Source organism: Megalobrama amblycephala, linkage group LG8 (assembly GCF_018812025.1).
Source record: "Megalobrama amblycephala isolate DHTTF-2021 linkage group LG8, ASM1881202v1, whole genome shotgun sequence".
NCBI lineage: Eukaryota > Metazoa > Chordata > Actinopteri > Cypriniformes > Xenocyprididae > Megalobrama > Megalobrama amblycephala.
In genome coordinates, this window is record NC_063051.1 from 18,412,839 (window position 1) to 18,433,638 (window position 20,800).

General features: G+C 35.8%; 1 protein-coding gene across 8 annotated transcripts in view; it reads right to left on the bottom strand.

Moving 5' to 3' along the window:
* lrrc7 (leucine rich repeat containing 7) overlaps positions 1–20,800 on the bottom strand; it is a 150,367-nt gene that overhangs the window by 44,416 nt on the left and 85,151 nt on the right. For all 8 annotated transcript variants that reach the window (XM_048199826.1, XM_048199823.1, XM_048199825.1 and 5 more), the window contains 6 exons: positions 9,315–9,517; positions 6,253–6,370; positions 6,048–6,126; positions 4,067–4,156; positions 2,823–2,879; positions 1,880–1,943 (listed from right to left, as the gene is read on the bottom strand). In XM_048199826.1, the coding sequence (XP_048055783.1) occupies positions 1,880–1,943; positions 2,823–2,879; positions 4,067–4,156; positions 6,048–6,126; positions 6,253–6,370; positions 9,315–9,503 (597 nt within the window). In that variant the 5' untranslated portion in view covers positions 9,504–9,517. The remainder of the gene's footprint in view (positions 1–1,879; positions 1,944–2,822; positions 2,880–4,066; positions 4,157–6,047; positions 6,127–6,252; positions 6,371–9,314; positions 9,518–20,800) is intronic.

Sequence of the window (20,800 nt, forward strand, 5' to 3'; positions counted from 1 at the left end):
AGAAAAACAATACTACTATTAAAGGGGATGATATACCACTAATCAAGAGTGTGGCTCAAGAAAATAGGGAGCTGAGCACAAATTAAAAGAGCATTGATGGCGCTGCCAACAGGAAAGGTCAAAAGTTATTTGAAAAGTCATCCGGAACTGGGAAACAGAGATTGAAAGTCCAGACAGCAGAACCAGAAAGTGTTGATGGGTGTTCTCTTATTACTTGGGGGCTTTGAGCAGTAAAGTACGCTTACTGCAATGCCAAACCATCTGTTCCCTTTGGAAGCATTGATGCGCGCATGCATTTTTTCATCACTCAAGGACAAAGTGCCCTGGATATTCCAAATGTGTGCATGACACTGATACAAAGTTTAAAAGTAATTTCACAACTCTACAAACTCCACCTGTTTGGTAGAGGGAAGCTGGGCAAAAATAAAATGTATAGAAAAAAAATAACGTAGTTGTAAACTAGTTGTGTACTCAAAGTTGATACTGTTACACTTAAAGTATACATAAAAGTATACTTTTATACACTAAAAAGTGGGCCAATTTAGTCACAAGAAGTATTACAATAGTATACTTGCAAGTATACTACAAGTACAATTAGTTTATTTTCGATATCGAGGATTTATTGCTTAAAGGTCCCGTTTTTCGTGGTTTTTTGAAGCTTTGATTGTGTTTATAGTGTGCAATATAACACGTGTTCATGTTTCGCGTGTAAAAAAAACAGTATTTTTCACATAATTTATTTATCTGTATACCGCTGTTTCCACTGTCATAAAAACGGGCTGATGACCTCCTTGTTCTATGAAGTCCCTCCTTCAGAAATACGTAACGAGTTCTGATTGTGCCAGCGGTTCCTGTGTTGTGATTCGACAGCAGTTTAGCGCATCTTGCCCGGAAAGGTCACGCCTCTTACCATAACGTGAAGATGCACGCGCCCAGTGTTATTGTAAACATGTCTTTAATTTTACCCTATCAATTTGAGCCGGAATCAGACCCGGTGATTGGACTGCGGGATGAAAATAACAGCGTTTCGACGACATGGCGACAAACACACTCTACAAACGCAACTCTTGCGTATTCCTGTGGGCGGAGGTTAGTCAAAAAACTGTTTTAGTGACGTACTACAAGTAGAAGGATGTAGTCCAAACTGGCCGTTCGATGTAGGCGACTTCTGTTAAATAAAATATCTCGCTTGGCATTGAACTTTGAGCTTTAAAATTTTACAGATTTTATTTATACTCTAACAACAACATTACACACTAACTAAAGTTTAAAACATGGGATCACGAAGAACGGGACCTTTAAATTGTTTTTCCAGCCATTATTACAAATGTTTCCAAAATGGAAACCAACAGCTCCTAATCGAACAATCACCAAAGCAAAGTCATTATTGGAAGAAATCTGCTATTAAATGGCTAATTTGGAGTTCAACTGCCACAGTTCCTCGAGACACAGTAACTTGCCCGCTCACAGACCTGTTCATTGATTTATACTCAAATAAATTAATGCAAAACTGCCAGCATCAAGCACTGAAAGAAACCGCTATAGGCAGGTTGTGAGTGGGGCTACCTGGGATACGCAAGATAAATTCCTTGCCATTGTTTACTCTAGCTTGGGTGAGCCAATTAAATGCAGCTCAGTGGTGAACGTTCTGTCATGGCAAGCGCTGCGTGTTTGAACCAACTCATGAATAATGGATCAGCGCATGATGCAACCAACGCAGTGCAGCACCAGAGACAAGAAACTCTGGGAATGGAGGCAATAGCTTCCCCTACCCCCTCCTCTATTCCCGCTTAAGCCAAAATCCATGCTGGGTAAAGACTGAGTGAGGTAACAGCTGTCCCATTGATAAAAGTGTTCAATAGGAGAACATCTTTCTTACCAGTTCAGAGAATTCATTGCTTCCCAAGTCTAACCGCTCCAGTTGCGAAAGCCTATGAATTGACCTGCAACATGACAAGAAAAGAAATCAAATCAAATCTCACTTGACATATTGTTAAATGCACCTTTATGTTTAGGATTTAAAATACTAGTCCATCTAATAAAGACAATTCTGTAACAATTTACTCGAATGTTCGTAATGACATAGCCCACATTCAATATGCTGCTGCATGTGGGCAAACACCTCTTTCCCAGTTTGGAGAACATTACTTCATACAGTCTGGTTTGGAAGGAAGGATGGGCAGTATTATTGGTGGCAGATAAAAATAGTCTTGAACCAGGACATCTGAACAAGTCAGCAAGCATAAACCACCGTGTGCAATATGTGTCTCTCTCTAGAGGAGTCCAAAGGTCTTCCCCACTGTGACAAATGACATTGTAGACTCTGCTACACTGACTCTCTGTTACTAACTCATGTCACACATTACAAAGGGATGAACAAAATGGAAAAGAAGAATTTCTTTTCAGGGAAGATAAGAGAAGAGTTTTATATATTAACGTAATTATTTGAAATAGCATTAAACATCAATATTGCCTTATTTGCTCGGCTGTTATAGTAGGTGTAATGACAAAAGCTCCATCCAGCTCTTTACATTTTAAGGCAGTGTAAGTAAAGAAATTCAAATATAATTTATTCAAAATGATTTGTGGGGCTAAAATACTAGACAAGAGGTAAAGACTAAAAATAAAGCAAAAGTACACCCTTAAAACTATTTTTAAAAAACAGCCTCTTGATGAATCTAAATAAAACATTTTGATGAGCCACAGACCCAAGGTCCTACACCAAACAGTTTTCCTTTGCTTTTTAATGGCATGTATTTATTTACTGATCCCATGTTAGCAGGACCCAAAGAATTATTCATAAAAATAATTAAGTGACTTACTTTGGCATAGTTTTCAGGTGATTCTCACGAAGCTCCAGGATCCGTAATTTAGACAATCTGAAAAACAAGAAAAAATCTCCATCTCAAAGTTTTTTCTATAGCAAACACAGAGGGATGAATTTACTAAACAACAGTTCTTCCACTTCCACCAAAAATATATATTTACTAATCACTCACAATGCAGTTTAACCAGACACATTAAAGGATTAGTTCACTTTCAAATGAAAATTACCCCAAGCTTTACTGATCCTCAAGCCATCCTAGGTAAATATGAATTTCTTCTTTCTGATGAACACAATCTGAGATATATTAATAAATATCCTGATGCATCTGAGCTTTATAATGGCAGTGAACGATACCAATGAGTATGAAGCTGAAGAAAGTGCCTCCATCCACATCCATCCATCATAAACATACTACAGAGGGCTCAGAGGGGTTAATAAAGGCCTTTTGAAGTGAAGCGATGCAAGTGATGCATTTGCATCGCTTGACTCCAAATTAGCCATTATGATGGATGGATGTGGATGGAGGTACTTTCTTCAGCTTCATACTCCTTGGTCTCGCTCACTGCCATTATAAAGCTCAGTATATTTATTAATATATCAGGACATTTATTAATGCGTCAGGATATGTATTAATATATCTCAGATTGTGTTCATCATAAAGAAGAAAGTCATATACACCTAGGATGGTAAAGCTTGGGGTAATTTTCATTTGAAAGTGAACTAATTCTTTAATGTGCCCTTCTTGCTATAAAATTTTCAAACGCTCTAGCTCTATTCACCTGCCGCAATTTACATTCTATTACCACCTTCTAAAAGAGCATGAAAAGACGGATGAATCAAATGCTATAATAACAACAGACAGTCTGTGCAAATACACAGTGTTATCAGGGCAATTAATTCTTAGTGAATTCCTGCAGATTCTTTTATAAAAACTAAATGCAACAGCCCTTGACCAATGTAAGCTGCGATAATGAATCCCTCTTTCCCCAATGCAAGTGAAATAACCATTTATCATTAAACCCAATATGAGCTGCGAGAACCCATTTATTCATGAAAGCTTTAGGCAAATCACTGCCAGAATCAGCACCATGCTGCTCCTTGGATACAAAATAACATCTAAAAATAAAAACACTTCGATGGCAACTACAAGAATGCGACCAACTCAGACAGGTGTGTTAAAGAGCTGTTTCACAATTCCCAGCAGAGCAGGAACAGAGAGGCCCACGACGAAGCGCTTACCTCCCAAAATTGGCAGGCAGGTATTCAAGGAAGGCGTCATTTAAGAAGAGCTGTGTCAAGTTGAGGAGCTGGGTGAAGCCGTCTGGGAGCCTGCAGGAACAGAGAGGTGATCAGACCCTCTCAAAGGCCAGTGCCCTTAAGATTTGATAAGCGTTAAGTACTTCAGGAGCGGTGAGAGCCATCTGTAATCCCTCTACACTTCCCCTTCTACTGGCTCTGTTAGCATCCCAGTAAATGGAGTCACTTGAGGGCTGATTTAATCACAATATGAAGAAAAGGGCTCTCTGCAGCGACCATGCACTGGATCCTGAATGTTTGATCCTCTATCATAAACTTTTGAATCAAAGATTTTAAGCTCAGCTTCAGAATGAAGGCCAAATGAATAAATTGAGCTAAAAATAGAAATGCATGTCTAATCTCTCCTTGAGTGGACTTTGGTTCATTTTTAAGGCATGATGTCTACTACTATTAAAATAACTAGTTTTTACATATACTGTACATTCACTTAATACTTTAATCTTAAGGAAACCAGGAACACAATTAACTTCTTCCATTTGAGTGGGAAGAGAATAAATACAGCCAATCCATATACTGTAGGATAAAATAAACTAGATAGGAAATAGAGTTTGAAGGAAATGGCAAAAATAGTAGAAGAAATGCTTCAAATGACATGCTTCTTTTTATATTTATTATTCACAGTTTCAGTATTACCATCTCATATATGAGGGTCTACAATAGAATACTTGTATTTAAAAAAAATAAATAAATCACATCACAGTACCATTTAAATAAACTAGCAAAGGCAAATGAGATTAAAAAAAAAGGTGTCAAAATTTAACCAAAAATCTATCAACATAAAATCAAAATAAAAATGAACATGGATTTGTCAATAACCCATATGTACATAATACAATAATTATCAAACATTTAAAGGGTTAGTTCACCCGAAAATGAAATTTCTGTCATTAATTACTCACCCTCATGTCGTTCCACACTCTTGAGACTTTCGTTCATCTTTGGAGCGCAAATTAAGATATTTTTGATGAAATCCGAGAGGTATATGACTCGTCCATAGACAGCGATATAACCGCCACTTTCAAGGCCCAAAAAGGTACTAAAGACATCGTTAAAACCATTGACGTGACTGCAGTGGTTCAACCTTAATTTTGTGAAGCGACGAGAATACTTTTTGTGTGCAAAAACAAAACAAAAATAACGACTTTATTCAACAATATCTTCTCTTCTGTGTCATTCTCATACGTTGTTTACGTCCATCGCTTCCTGGTTCTACGTCAGAACTCCGACTCATTATTGGCTGGCTCTTGCGTCAGCATCACACGCATGCGTCAAGCTGCTCACATGTGCAGCTTTGGCCAATACCGAGCCAACATTCAGACGTTCAGAAGGGGTAAGAAGCTCAGAAGCTCAGCGTCGCGACATGTTTTAAAATTCGAACGCATTGTTTTCTATTGTTTTCTGGGCACCGCGGTCGGTGTGTGTACACTCATAGAAAACAATGCATTCGAATTTTAAAGACGTGGCGCGGCGCTGAGCTTCGCGTCCGGTGTGCGAGCCCCTTTAGAAGCCTTCACTGTGCTTACTGCGCAATTACATAAGGATAATGACAGGGAAGAGAAGAGATTGTTGAATAAAGTCATTATTTTAGTTTTGTTTTTGAACACAAAAAGTATTCTCGTCGCTTCATAAAATTAAGGTTGAACCACTGCAGTCACGTCGACGGTTTTAACGATGTCTTTAGTACCTTTCTGGATGTTGAAAGTGTTGATTATATTGCTGTCTATGACGAGTCATATACCTCTCTGATTTCATCAAAAATATCTTAATTTGTGTTTCGAAGATGAATAAAGGTCTCACGGGTGTGGAATGACATGAGGGTGAGTAATTAATGACAGAATGTTCATTTTTGGGTGAATTAACCCTTTAATTTCCCAGTCTTTATGATGTGAGCAGCTCTACTTACTTGGCTATAGGATTTACACTGGCCTCCACAACTGATAGACATTTACAGCATTTAATGTTGTCTGGAAACTCTTGAATACCTGAAATAAAGTCAGTTTTACTATGTTGATACATTTGTGTATAAAGGTACAATCATATACAATCATACCAATGTGAAAAACAAATGAATTAAATTATACATAGAATAAATTGAGTAAAGGATATACCATTTTTACTAATATCTAACTCCTTTAGATTCACAAGGCTGGCGATGGTGGTTGGCAGGCTGGAGAGGTCATTGTCAGGCATGCTCAACTTCTTGAGCGCTTGACAGTTGAAGAGTTGCTGAGAAAGACAGAGAAATAGAGAGACCTGGTTGAAGGTTGTGTTCATTTTTTGACGAAACTCTGAATATTACAGTATATGCAGAACCGTCATCAAGGCCTTGAGGGAAGCACTTCCTGTAATAATTTCATCACAGGCCCCATGAATCTAAACAATGGCCATGATTATGTCCTGTTGTTGTCTAGCTTGTTGGTTATGATATAAAAAAAATTGTATTTTCACACTACACTCCTCACTACCATCTCATTCAGTAATATTTGATTTATTTACTCTAATGTATCTTTAAAAGAAACATACTTTGACCAACAAAAAAGATCTTCTTTAAGGTTTTGTAGCTGTGTTCCTAGAGATAACTATAAAACCATTTAGAAATCAGCCAATATCAAAGTCATTCTTCATCCTTATGGTCTTCATTTGATATTTTCAATAACAAGTTCAAAAACATCACCCATTATTTATTATTTTTGTATCATTTTTGAAGTAATTGTGCTTATATACACTGCTCGGCCAAGTCGCTGTTTGGATTTTAATAGGCAAATACTTAAGAATCTATGAATAGATCATTATTACAGTGATTATTATGTTTCTAGCATGTTATATGTTTGGCAACAGTGCAGACTTGATGGAAATAACATCACAACATTTATTTCCATCGAGAGGTGCATCATTTTTTGGTCAAGATCTTGTATTGACAATGCAAGAGGTGAGCACTCTGTAAAGTCTGCTCCAGCACATCCCAAAGACTTTCAATGAAATTAAGGTCTGGACTCAGAGGTGCCACTTCATGTGTGAAAATGATTCTTCATGCTCTCTGAACCATACTTTCACAATTTTAACCCTGGTAAATCTTGACATTGTCATCCTGGAATATGGCCATGATGTGTCTTCCTACATGCTTGTTTAAGAAATGAAAAGCTACACACTCCATCTTTAAGAGTTAAAATCCTAACACTGACCTTTTTTTTTTTGCCAGGCAGTGTATTTTATCATAAAACTCAACCATATCAACTCTGTCACACAATCTGTCTTTTTTTATATATATATTTCTGAGCTGACAATCAGTTTAAAACCATCTTGTAGTCTCAATTCATTCATTCACTGAAGTGAGTACAAAAAAAAGTATTAGTTTCAACATTTCAACATTGCAGTAATAAGAAATGTTTCTTGAGCACCAAATCAGCATATTAGAATGATTTCTGAAGGATGCTGAAAACCTGACTATTCAAGATTAATAACTTAAGCATGAACAGTGTTAAACATGAAACACCGTGTTAACCCACACTGTAAAACCTGATAATTACAGTAACTCAAATCATATGAGGAAACCGATTGCCTTAAACCATTTCAGTTTTAAAACCAATAAGTATGAGTACTGTAAACTCAAATACATTAAGTTAAATTCACTTATATTTTAGTGTTGGTTTAGTCAATCATTAGAGTAAACTCAATTTAAAGATTTTAAGTTCTAACAAATCTAACTAAGTCTTAACAACTATATAGCTACTTAAATGGTTTAAGGAAACTGATTGCCTTAAATGGTTTAAGTTCATCAAACTCAAAGTAATAAAGTTACATAAAAATTAGCAAAAACTAACAATGATACAATGCAATGTTACAAAGCAGAACAGATTAAAGGTGCAATATGTAATATTTTTGCAGTAAAATATCCAAAAACCACTAGGCCAGTGCTATATATTTTGTTCACTTGAGTACTTACAATATCCCAAATGTTTCCAACTATTTGTAAATCGTGAGAAAATTGCAATTTTAACCAAGGCTCCGGGACGTCACCTGTCAATTGCGTCATACCCGCGTTAACCCTCGGACTGCCTCGGTTTCCGGTTTTATTTTGTAGAAACCATGGAAACACCAAAGACGCTTTAATATATTACACGTTATAATAGACAAGAGAACAACTGTTTTGATATATTTATAGACAGAAAACTAATTGTTGTTATATAGCTCGACACATTAAGTCTTATTGTTTAAATCTAATTTTCTTGATTTTTTGTGAGTACTATGCTTTACCATGCCTCAGAGAAAACACTGTTTTGTGAAGTAGCTAACATAGCATAATCAGATGCAGCTTTATTTTTAGTGACAGTAATACAGAATTTTCACCATCATACAATACATTTTAAAATGTAAGGCATGCTATTGATCAACACAAGCCATCCAGCATTTAATATGATATTCTAAACTCGATCTATCTTACTGCAGTGTGGCTCAAACAAGTGTCTCACAGCAACCGCCAAGCGAACGCGCAGAGTAATGTTATAACATCATTTTCAACACACTCAAATGTATCTAATATGATAAACAGAGCTGTGTTACCTCACACTCTTGAAAGGAAGAGTGGAAGTGGCGCCAGCGACTGTGGCATAATAAAAGTTCTGCTGCTCGTGAGGCGTGTGTTGCATAATCGCTCCAGCGGCCTCGTTCAGCTCCCACAACACTCGCTCCTGCTCTGCTTCATACTACAGTAACGTTAATAATCGCATCCATGAACATGATTTGTTCCCGAGTCCTATCTCTGTTCTTTTGCTCTGTCCGTTGAGATGTGAACCACATGTCCCAAGATTCCGCGCTCAAACTTAGCGTCAACAAGCTACGCCTTTGTTTTGAATAGGCTTCTAGCGACCTCTAGCGGACAAAATTATTACATACTGCACCTTTAAGAATGGCACTGAGTTTAAGTGTGAAAATACTTTCTTAAACATTTATCTAAGGAGTATATCAGAATAAATGCTATAGACAAACTAATCAATAATATTAATAAACTTCCATTCTGGAAAACTTTTGCTTTATAAGGAAACAATCACATCAATAATCACAATTTCATACACCACTTTGCTGTACTGCTGTACAAGATGTTGTTCAGGAGTTGATGTATCCACTGTTAGGCAGACATTACGGATGTTTAAGCTGACACTTGACAACTTACCTTAGGCAGCTCCTCAATCTGGTTGGCGTCAAGATAGAGCTCTTCTAGTGTGCGCTCGAAGCTGAAGATCTCCTTAGGGACCTGCTGCAGGCTACAGTGGGAATAATCCAGCACTGAGATGACCTCCTCTTCCCCCCGGAAGCATCGACAGGGCACCAGGCGGCCGATGATCTTCCTCTTAGTAGTCATCTCCAGACACTGCACTTTAGGAAGAGAAAGGAAAAGAACATGCTAGTTTATGACAGAAAAACACATACAAAAAAGGGATTCTTATAAATATATTGCTGATTCACTAAATCACACACACATTCACATAATACATTTCTACAATATTAAAGCTGGTATCGTTTAAATCCTAAGCGTTTTACAACAAATTGCAGAGTACCACTTTGTCCCTATAATTGGTACCAAAAGGAAATTGTCTGGAGCTTTGTGTTTTATTCAAGCTGAGGTTGAGATTTTTATTATCCTTGAAACTTACTATAGGCTATCATTATCTTCGCTTATTACACACCTCTCTGGAGTACTTGCTTCTCATTGGTAAAATGTGGCATTGATTAGTCAAATATTTTTCATCAAACTCAATGTAATAAAGTTACATAAGAATAAGCAAAAACTAACATTGGTTAACAGTGGATTGTGAAAATTTTTGTGTAACAGACCAGTGTTACTTTCATGTCTCTTGTATCACTCCATGGTCTCTCTCTTTTCAACGTATATATATATATATATATATATATATATATATATACATATATATATATATATATTCATCAAATAATCCTAGAAAAAAAATGTATCACACTTTCCACAAAAATATTAAGCAGCACAACTGGTTTTAACATTGATAATAATAGTAAATGTTTCTTGAGCATCAAATCAGCATATTAGAATGATTTCTGAAGGATCATGTGACACTGAAGACTGGAGTAATGATGCTGAAAATTCAACTTTGCCATCACAGGAATACATTCTAAAATATAATAATGTACAAAAAATACAAAAGTACAAAATAAAAAAGTTATTTTAAATTGTCAGACTTTTGAAGGGTATAGAGTACAACATAAAGGGGAAAATAAAGTATATCCAAAGAGTATTCAAAGTGAAGATATTTGTTCTTTCTGCCTGAGCAAAAATGTTTTACCACGAAGGTGTATAATTTGCTAATTTGAATAACTGGCTGGTACAAGCATTGCCCTTCATTATGCATGGACTTGCAAAATGTAAAGTAGTAATACACAAGCATATGTTTTCAGCAACATGATAAACTTTTCATTGCATTTATATTCATTATTCAAGTATGCAAAGAGTACAAACACTCGCTGGTCAGTCACACCAATATACACTTTGTGATGTTTAGATTCAAATTGTTAGTGTTCTGATTACAATTTAGGAATACTTTACCAGTGCACTATAATATTGACAATACAACCATATTTTAATATTTTTTTAAAAGTTGTTTAATGTCTTGTGAAGACATGAAAATCTGTTATTTATTTGAACATTCTCCTGTCTACAATTAGTTTCGATTTTTCATTAAGTGCATCTGAAGCACCTTCCTCTCATTATTGGGATTATTATTCCTCAGGAGGAAATGTTTGGCTGATTGCTACATTAGACAAATTAATTACAGTAATCATCCACTGTTTCATGTGTAAATTTTTGTGTAACAGACAAGTGTTACTTTCAAGTCTCTTGTATCACTCCATGGTCTCTCTCTTTTCAACGTAAGATGAAGCACCTCAAGTGGTAAAAATAGCCTCTGAGATTTTAATTTTTATTTTTTAAAGTGAGCGTAAACCTTTTGATACATTGTTAGAAAATCAGGAGTCTCCAGTTAAAGTGTGAAGAAAAAAACAGAAAAAAAAAATACAGCAGGGAACCAATAAGAGACACAAATAGCTGGATAATAAAGCACTTAAGGCCCCGGTATACTTCAAACGAAATCGAAGAAAGAACTGATGTGACGTCATTTCGAACAAAATCAGGCCAAAACGAAGTTCGTTTTGTGTTCTTTTTGGAAGTTCCAAACGGCTTGCCAAAGCGAACTTTCAGGAAAAGTTCGTTCCAGCACCAAAACACCTTCGTACTACCATTGGTCAGTGACGATAACGTAACAGGAGGTGTGCGCTGAGGCTCCGCCTTCACTCGCGTCGAGCGCGTCTCTGACTCATTTGATCTGTAGAGTTTGTTGAGGTAAGATCTCTGCGGGTGAAGACGTGAACAGACTAGATAGCTGCTTTATAGTACAAAATGAAGTTGTGCTTGTAAAAAATTAGGCACTAACACTGTTTTTCATGTTTGATACTGTAAAGCTGCTTGATTTTAAGCAATCCATTGAATAAAGTGCTATATGAAGACGTGAGGTGACTGGAGTGCTACTTTGCAGAGCTAGTGCTAACATTCCCATGCTGTTATGATCAGACGCTTTTCTTATGCTTTCTATACTAAATGCTTACTGTTTTCTCATTTTTGTTGTGTTTATTTTGTTACTGGTAAGAAAGTGCACGGCACATATTTACATATTCATCTAAACGTCGCTCTTAGCAGTGTGGGCGGCGTCAGATGTTCGTTTACAGTATATCGCTGGTCACGCATTTCGAACTTTGTTTTACTCCTAAACGAAGAATGAAAAAGACGTTCGTTTGAAGTATACTGGAGCCTTTAAAACAGACAAAAACATGTTAGCATTTATGCTGGTCCTTAGTTGATCATGAGCTGGTTTGAGCTGGTCCTGAGCTGGTTATAGCCTGAGCTAGAGCTAGTTGCTTAGGACCAGCTTAGAACCAGCAGTTGACCAGCTTAAACCAGTTCATGACCAGCTAAGGAGGACCAACTAAAGACCAGCTTAAACAAGCTCAAACCAGCTGCCATGCTTCACATACTGTATACCTAACCAGCATATGTTGTTTTTTTCAAAAGGCAGATTGATTTCTACATAATAATTTTTTTTCTAAGATAATCGACAAGTAAGCTAAAAATAATTTCAACTCAAATTAATATTTCATGTTCAGTTTTATTTATTATTTTGGCAATGTTAGTGTAAGAGGCAGGATAATCAACAGCCAAATGTGCTAAATCATAAGACACTTTTATCAGGGATTTTATATAAATGAATGGTCTTTTTATGCCTTTTTTCCTTTAATTTACAGCAAATAAACCTGCATTCCAATAAGCACAAACACCTCCATGTGCACCACAGCTCCAACATTTATGAAAGAATCTGCAGACCACAGCCACATATTTCTGAATTACCAATTTCTCACTATCATTCAGACTTCCATAACGACATTCAAAATCATACATTAACTGCAAAAAAAAAACAAAAAAAAAGTCTCATCGTGCCGGACAGGGTGCTGTAATTGCATGCGAAGCGGAGATGGTAGGCCTTACCACATCCCCTTAATTTGAACCTTGAGATGAGCATCATAAAGTGTCTGATAACATAATTTCTGCCCTTTAAGACAAAGACAATCTGACATAAAGACTCAATGCTGTACTTGAGAGGTGTTAGTGTGCAGTAACCTGTGTCATAAATCAAAGCAGTTTATCTGATTATGAAAGCTCATTTAATACCCATGAGAGAAACCCGTCTGGGAGCTAATCGCAAATATCAGTCAGCGAAAAAGGAAGCAGTATAACACAAAATTGCTTATATCAATCAACTGTGACGAGATATGTCTCTACTTCCTCTGTCCTGACGAGAAGCCAAAGAGAGAGAAGAGACACAGCGGGCATTATAATGTTCTTCAGGGATGGAAACGCGCTGCTAAAACAATGTTTAAGAGGGCATTAGGGAATAATGTCTGAAATGAAAGACAAGCTGCACTAATGCAGAGTGCTTTTGTCCCTTGCAAATGCAAATGTATCACTGATAATTAAAACATCCTCCACTCAACAAAGACAAGCAGCCGTTCAGGATGAACAACTACACAGAGGATTCTGGAGATTAAAATTTCAGGAAGAGTTAGTGTAAGAGAGTGGAAATTTTAGGCTGCTATTGCTTGAACACAGCAAATATTATCCTGCTGCTCAAAAAAAAAAAAAAAAAAAAAAAATGTAAAAAATGTAGACCTAAATTTAACATTTATGTATTTGAATTGCATATGTAATTTCCATCTATTTGGATTTACACAGTTTTCGCATTAAAAAAACCTAATAAACTTAATGTTATGGATATTTGTCAGACATACAGTACATAAATGAATGTCATACAGTCATGCATAAATGCAAAAGACAGAAAACAGGTATGATTTCTGTAATAGTACTAATAAACTCTATGTATATTAAATAGACAATAACCAGTTATATTTGTATCATGAATAAATCTAACTTGTTTTAATCTCATACATTGTAACTTATTAAATATTGCTTGTTCCACAGCTAACCATATTTTTTTCATACTTTTTAACTGAATCAAAAGTTAAAATAATATTTATTTGAGAATTCTAAGCAATTTGAACAACTGATTATTTAAAACATATTTTAAATAAAATCAAATAGATGCAAATATACTATACACTATGCCACAATAATGAACTATGTTTTTTTGTTTTTTTTGAGTACAGACATCTTACCTGTTTCATTTATGATTGACTGACAAATGTGCATCACATTATGGTTATTACTTCAGATTTTTTAAGGGTAGTACAATATATAGTATATAACTGAATTCAAAGCGTAGACATTTGTTCTTCCTGCCTGAGCAAAAATATTTTACCACAAAGATGTATAATTTACTAATTTGAATAATTGGCTGGTCCAAGCATGCCCCTTCACTGTGGATGGACTTGCAAAAATGTAAAATAGTAATGTAAATGGATGGATATTTTATATGCAGTTCAAATACAAATACATCTTAAATTCATTTTTTTACTCTATGAAGTTCCTCATATGGGAAATACAAATTTTCTTCTATATTATTGTGTGAATATGTCACTTCCTCTCACTGATGATGTCGTCTTGAGAGGTGTTGCATAGTAACTAAACCAATAGGCAAGAATGATGCAAGAAGAAGGAAGAGTTACAGGTCAGGTGATACTTTAAATGAATGAATCGGAAGAAAACCGACTAAGTGTCTGGAGGGGGCATAATTATTTCACAAGACCACTCCAAAAATATGCAATATCACTACAGGTCGCTGTATCTGCCTTATCTGGTCACCTTACAAGCTTAAGATCTAATATCCTTCCATCTGAATGACCGCCACATGCTGAGAACTGTCAGCCACCATGTGAAAGGAAAAACAACGTTTCCTTGGGGATTGTGAGATAACAAAACAATGGCTCGAGATAACAGACTTTCTTTCAGGAGATGTGCTTGGAGAGAGAGATGATCGGTTCTGATAAGATAAAGTCATGTTCACCCACAAGAAAATAAAAACGTCTCAGATAATACAGCTGATTTTTCTGATTCACTTATATGTGAACCCTAGTCATTTGCACAGCTCCTATGGGTCCTTCAGTGTCCTCTTATTGGATCCTGAGAAAAGATAATGCCAAGGTGCCACTACAGTCATCACTGCAGCTGAATGAAAATGAGTTTACGTAACAAAAGCCTGAATTGAACTGGAAACTAAATTTTCATTATATAATACACTCAAAACATGCATATTAATGGTCAATTTCTGTGCATGAGACATTGTGAAGGGCAAAGTATGCATGACATGCTACAAAGAACAAAAAACGACAACAATACACCACTGTTCAAAAGATTTTGTTTGGGGTCACTACGATATTTTGAAAGAAATTAATACTTTTATTCAGCAAGGATGCATTAAATTGATCAAAAGTAACAGTAAAGGCATTTAGACAGTATATTCAAAGAGAATTGAAAGTGAAGATATTTGTTCTTCCTGTCTGAGCAAAAATGTTTTACCTTGAAGGTGTATAATTTGTTAATTTGAATAACTGGCTGGTCCAAGCACAACCCTTCATTATGCATGGACTTGCAGAATGTAAAGTAGTAATACACAAGCATATGTTTTCAGCAACATGAAAAAATTTTCATTGCATTTATATTCATTATTCAAGTATGCAAAGAGTACAAACACTCGCTGGTCAGTCACACCAATATACACTTTGTGATGTTTAGATTCAAATTGTTAGTGTTCTGATTACAATTTAGGAATACTTTACCAGTGCACTATAATATTGACAATACAACCATATTTTAATATTTTTTAAAAAGTTGTTTAATGTCTTGTAAAGACATATGTGAAAACCTGTTATTTATTTGAACATTCTCCTGTCTACAGTTAATTTCGTTTTTTTTCATTAAGTGCATTTAAAGCACCTTCCTCTCATTATTGGGATTATTATTCCTCAGGAGGAAATGTTTGGTTGATTGCTACATTAGACAAATTAATTACAGTAATCATCCACTGTTTCATGTGTTTGCCGGTTTGCTGTGGGTACACACATGCCACAAGTCGGGTAATGGGAGCACCCTCGACTCTGGTTCAGGGGAGACATGGAGAGCAAAATCTGTTACGTGAGAGATTCTGATTATCATTGTTGTCTTTCATTTTCTAAAATGAAAACTAAAGTGTATTCAACTCTAAAGGAATAAAGAGAAGCATTAGCACAATCCAATGACTTTCAAAAAGAAAATGAAAAATCAAGATTTTAGGTTATGAATGTATTAAAGGTGCTAAAGAGGATGTTTTGTTTTATACATTTTTGCAATATTACTTGAAACTGTCTTTACTAACGGATAAAAGACTATTTATTAGGTGCACTGAAAGTAATAATATTAATATACATCATCTGTGCACGAGGTAGGGCCTTAAAAACATCAGCCAATCGTTCGCATAAACGATTGGCCCTCTGGCTTGTCAATCACTGCCGTGACGTTCCTTCTGAGAGACGAGCGCGGCTGCGCGCTCCAGTAACTTTCCACACTCCACAGGCGCCGCATGCAATGTTTTTGTCAGGAGACAGGAGTAACAACTGCAGATTATGAGTTACCTGCGGTGAGTCCGACATAATGAATCCAAAAACCACGACACAGCGAATACCGGTGGTAAACACTCGTGTTCCAATACTCGTGCACGAGTTTTGGGAGGCGTTCCTTTGAAGTGAGCTGTGAAGGAGGGGGGCTGTTTTTACGCATGCGCTCATTTGAAAAACTCAGTAACAGTCTTTGGATTCTCAGTCGATGAAAAAATCTATCACCTTTAAGGACAGTTGGGCTGTACGATTAATAGCCTTTTAATCGTGATCATGATTTCTGCTTCTCGATTAATTGAGCATAATAGTCTGTGATATTTGCTGGCTGGTTATTTATCCTGAAACCATATTTTTCTTTCATTTTATGTCAAAGACTATAGAATAACACAAGACGCTTCACTCGTATTATTATGAATGGGAGAAAGCGCAACGCGCAATATGGTGGAATATGTCCCGCCTTCTAAATAAGAGCCAATCGGCAATTGGTAAAGTCATTGCGTCACTGCAGCAGCCGTTACAAGCTCCGGTTCCTATAGAAACAGTCAGACGCGAGAAAGCACAGGAGACGCGCATTTAGGATTGCGCATGTGCATTAGCTTTATCCAGCCTGAAAAATACAGTTTTTTGTCATGATTTGAGCGTTTAGAAACAAAATATGAGACAGTTGTTGTCAGATTTCATTGGTGATTTCAAATATGAAATTTAACTGAAAGCTTGTCAAACAGCTTTGGAGAATTTGATGTTTCCTCATTAAAAGAGATAGGAGCTGCACTTGCATGCCCAAGAGGCTTTTCAAAGATGGCCGCCGAGTGAAATGACTTGTCTTAAAGGGACTTTGTTTTACGTCTCCGTTATCTTGCATTGGTAACGAGCCTCCATGAGCTTTTATGCTCAGGGTTGCCAGTTTAAATCCCCCAATTAGAATTTTTCTCTTAAATGTATACCTTTTCGGTTACACTTTATTTTACAGTGCCGTAGTTACATTGTAATTAGTCAAATAAGTACTGAGTACTATTAATTAACTACATGTACTTACTATAGAGTTATAGTTAGGGTTAGGGTTTGGTTTAGGGTTAGTTACTTGTAATTATGCATAATTTCCTGTTATTACTATAGTAAGTGCATGTAGTAATGTGTAACTACGGCACTGTAAAATACAGTGTTACCACATTTTCTTCCTAGTGTTTACATAATCTTCCCAATGTGGCAAACAAACTTGACTGTATAGTTTGCAATTGACACTTCGCAAAGCCCCGCCCCCCTTAGTTACTGTTGCTTTGTCCGACAAGCCGTGGCGCTTGTTCTCATTGTTTTCAAGTGTGAATAATAATCGTGATCACATTTTTTGAGAAAAATAATCATGATTATCAGTTTAACCATATGGTGAGGGCAGTGCGGAGGACAAACTTATGTCCTGTTACTGTTCACCATTTACACTTTTTTTTATGTTTTTACATTTTTAAATCACATTTAAATGATCATACAGTGTGATAGATCCATTTTTAAAAGTACAAATATTATTTTTTAGAGGTCAAGATCATAAAAGCTGCCTAATAATTAAAAAAAATCTTTTTAATTATCTTTTTAATTAAAAAAAAAATTTTTAAATGGAGTACAGAATGTCACACCACAGGAAATGCCAACTTTCTAAAATAATTTCATGGCAGTTATCTATTAGCTCAACAACATTAGCTCTGGATGGTTCGACACTTCCAACAATTCAGCTCTGTTTACTTTTCAAAAGACAAAAGAAATATGGAATAAATAAAAGAAAATTAAAGAAAACCTCTACATAATTAAATTATTTAATGTTCAAGCCTTATAAATAAGGTTTAAATGGCAGATCTATATTGCGATTATATTCACAATAAAGCTCAATCTCTTCCTATTACACAACACTTACAACATAATAAAAACATTAAGGATACAAATTTTCATAAAAAAAATGTATTTTATTTTTAGAAACAGTCCCGGATATGACAGCAGGTTGCTATGCAACATAAAATAACGATCCACCATGGGAGATGCGCAGTGGTATGGTAAACAGGTCAAAGCTGTTGAATCCTGGAATATAACACGGCTGGATCACCGTACTGACCAATCAGCATTCACAAACAGAACTATCCATTTAATGACTTTAAATCCAACACAGAGTAGCAACATTTTTATCCAATAGGAAAGCCTGCAGCCGAGTACATAAACAAGCAAAGTCTTGAGTGATTTCACTGAGTAGCCAGATCTGCCCAGGGTGCTATGGAAACTGCATGACGCAAGAGCTGCTTCTGCAAAGGCGAGAGGACACATTCACAAGTTTCCCAGCTCCGCTCTAGCAAAATGGCTTAATTTCTGTCTTGCAGTCGCCTCACATAAAGACATCTCCGATAATTCACTGCCATTCCCGTAGAGGATAACTCTAATGACTTTGGTGAAGCCAGGCCGCATTATGTGAGATCTACAGAGAGCGGAGGTGCCACAAGATGAAATGCTATCAGTGTCCCTCCTCAGCCGGTGAATGAGGTTACATTTATCCTGCCAAACAGACTTTAACATCTCTTCTGTTTTATAAAGGTTATTTATTTGACTGAAGCAAGGGGTAAAGGCACTCTTAAAGGTAATAAAAGCAGAACATTGTATATGGCCATTAAAAATGCATGTATATCTAACAACCGCATTCTCAGAGCCACATGCAGCCAGCCTGATACATATTGCTCGTAATAGCTGAAAACTGTTTCCTAGGAAACCACCTCTAGAAGCTGAAATGTATTTTCTTACAATAATTTCACACATTCTTCTCTCAGTCAGTAATATGAGCCACATAAAGGTCAAAGTTTCAACTTCTAAATCAAATTAATATATATATGCCTATAGATACACAGTACTGTGCAAAAGTCTTAGGCCACCACCAGCTTTGTTGTTTTAGCAATGTTTTAATAACCATCCATATTTATTTTTCAGTCTCTTTATTACGATACAAACAGAAAATACAGGAAATATGTACACACACACACACACACACACACACACAAAAAAATCTGAACAAAATTGTTTCTTTTAAAAAAAATTAGTATTTAGTGTGACCTCCTGGACTCCTTCCATTTTCTCAACAATGAAACTATGAGAAACTTCTCATCAGATTTTGAAAGTTTTCTTGGCCAGTCCTTTTCCGTTTCATTTATGTTTAAGAGAGCCAGGTTCTTGCTATTGCTCAAGTGTAAGGGGAGGTCACTAAATACTTGCCACTTTAGCCTATAAAAGCTGTTGTTTCAGATTTGTTTCTGTTTTTTAATACTGCATACAAATCTAATGTATTTTCTAGTTATATTCTTATAAAGAGACAGAAAAGTAATTATATATGGTCATTATATCATTGCTAAAACAACATGCACAGTACTGTACATACACATATATTATGTGCTTTACATACTATATGTGTGTTGATCGATGTTTATGTATGAATAAAAGTGATTGTGTCTTTTCAGAAGGCTTGGATTACACCCCTTGTTTTGATTTCTTAAACATTTTGTAGCAAAGTTGTAGTGGAATGGACTTTCAATGGAGGGACAGATATTTTATAAAAAATATCTTCATTTGTGTTTCAAGGTTGAACAAAATGTGTTTGTGGGTTTAGAATGACATGATGGTGAGCTCTTTCATTTTGGTGTGAACTAACCCTTTAAAAAACAAAATAACATATCACATTGTGAATTCAAACAAAACACTATTTACACTATTGTCCAATGCTATGTTTTTACAGAAATTTGTTTAAACATCAGTAGTAGTTGACAGCTTAATGCATTTCAGAGTGAATTCTGAATATCTTAATATGTGTGTAAAAACTATTGTATTGGAAAAAGTAACTGTTAATTAAAACAATAACTTAAAACAATCATTATTTCAGTATCATTTTGCAATAAGGTCCCATTAGCTAATGAATTAACTAAAACTAATACTAAATAACAATGAGGAATATATTTGTTACAGAATTTGTTAACGTCTTTGTAACGTTAGTTAAAGGTGCCATAGATTCAAAATTTGAATTTAAAAAAGACATACATTGAGTTTCAAACTCCATTGCTTTCTCTTTCTTATGTAAATCTCATTTGTTTAAAAGACTTCCGGAAAACACGCAGATCTCAACATAACACCGACTGTTACGTAACAGTCGGGGTGTACGCCCCAATATTTGCATATGCCAGCCCATGTTCCCAACATTATGAAAGGCATTAGACAAGGGCAGCCAGTAACGTCTGGATCTGCACAGGTGAATCAACAGACTAGGTAAGCAAGCAACAGCGAAAATGGCAGATGGAGCAATAATAACTGACATGATCCATGATAGCATGATATTTTTAGTGATATTTGTAAATTGTCTTTCTAAAGGTTTCGTTAACATGTTGCTAATGTACTGTTAAATGTGGTTAAAGTTACCATCGTTTCTTACTGAATTCACGGAGACAAGAGTCGTCACTATTTTCATTTTTAAACACTTGCAGTCTGTATAATTCATAAACACAACTTCATTCTTTATAAATCTCT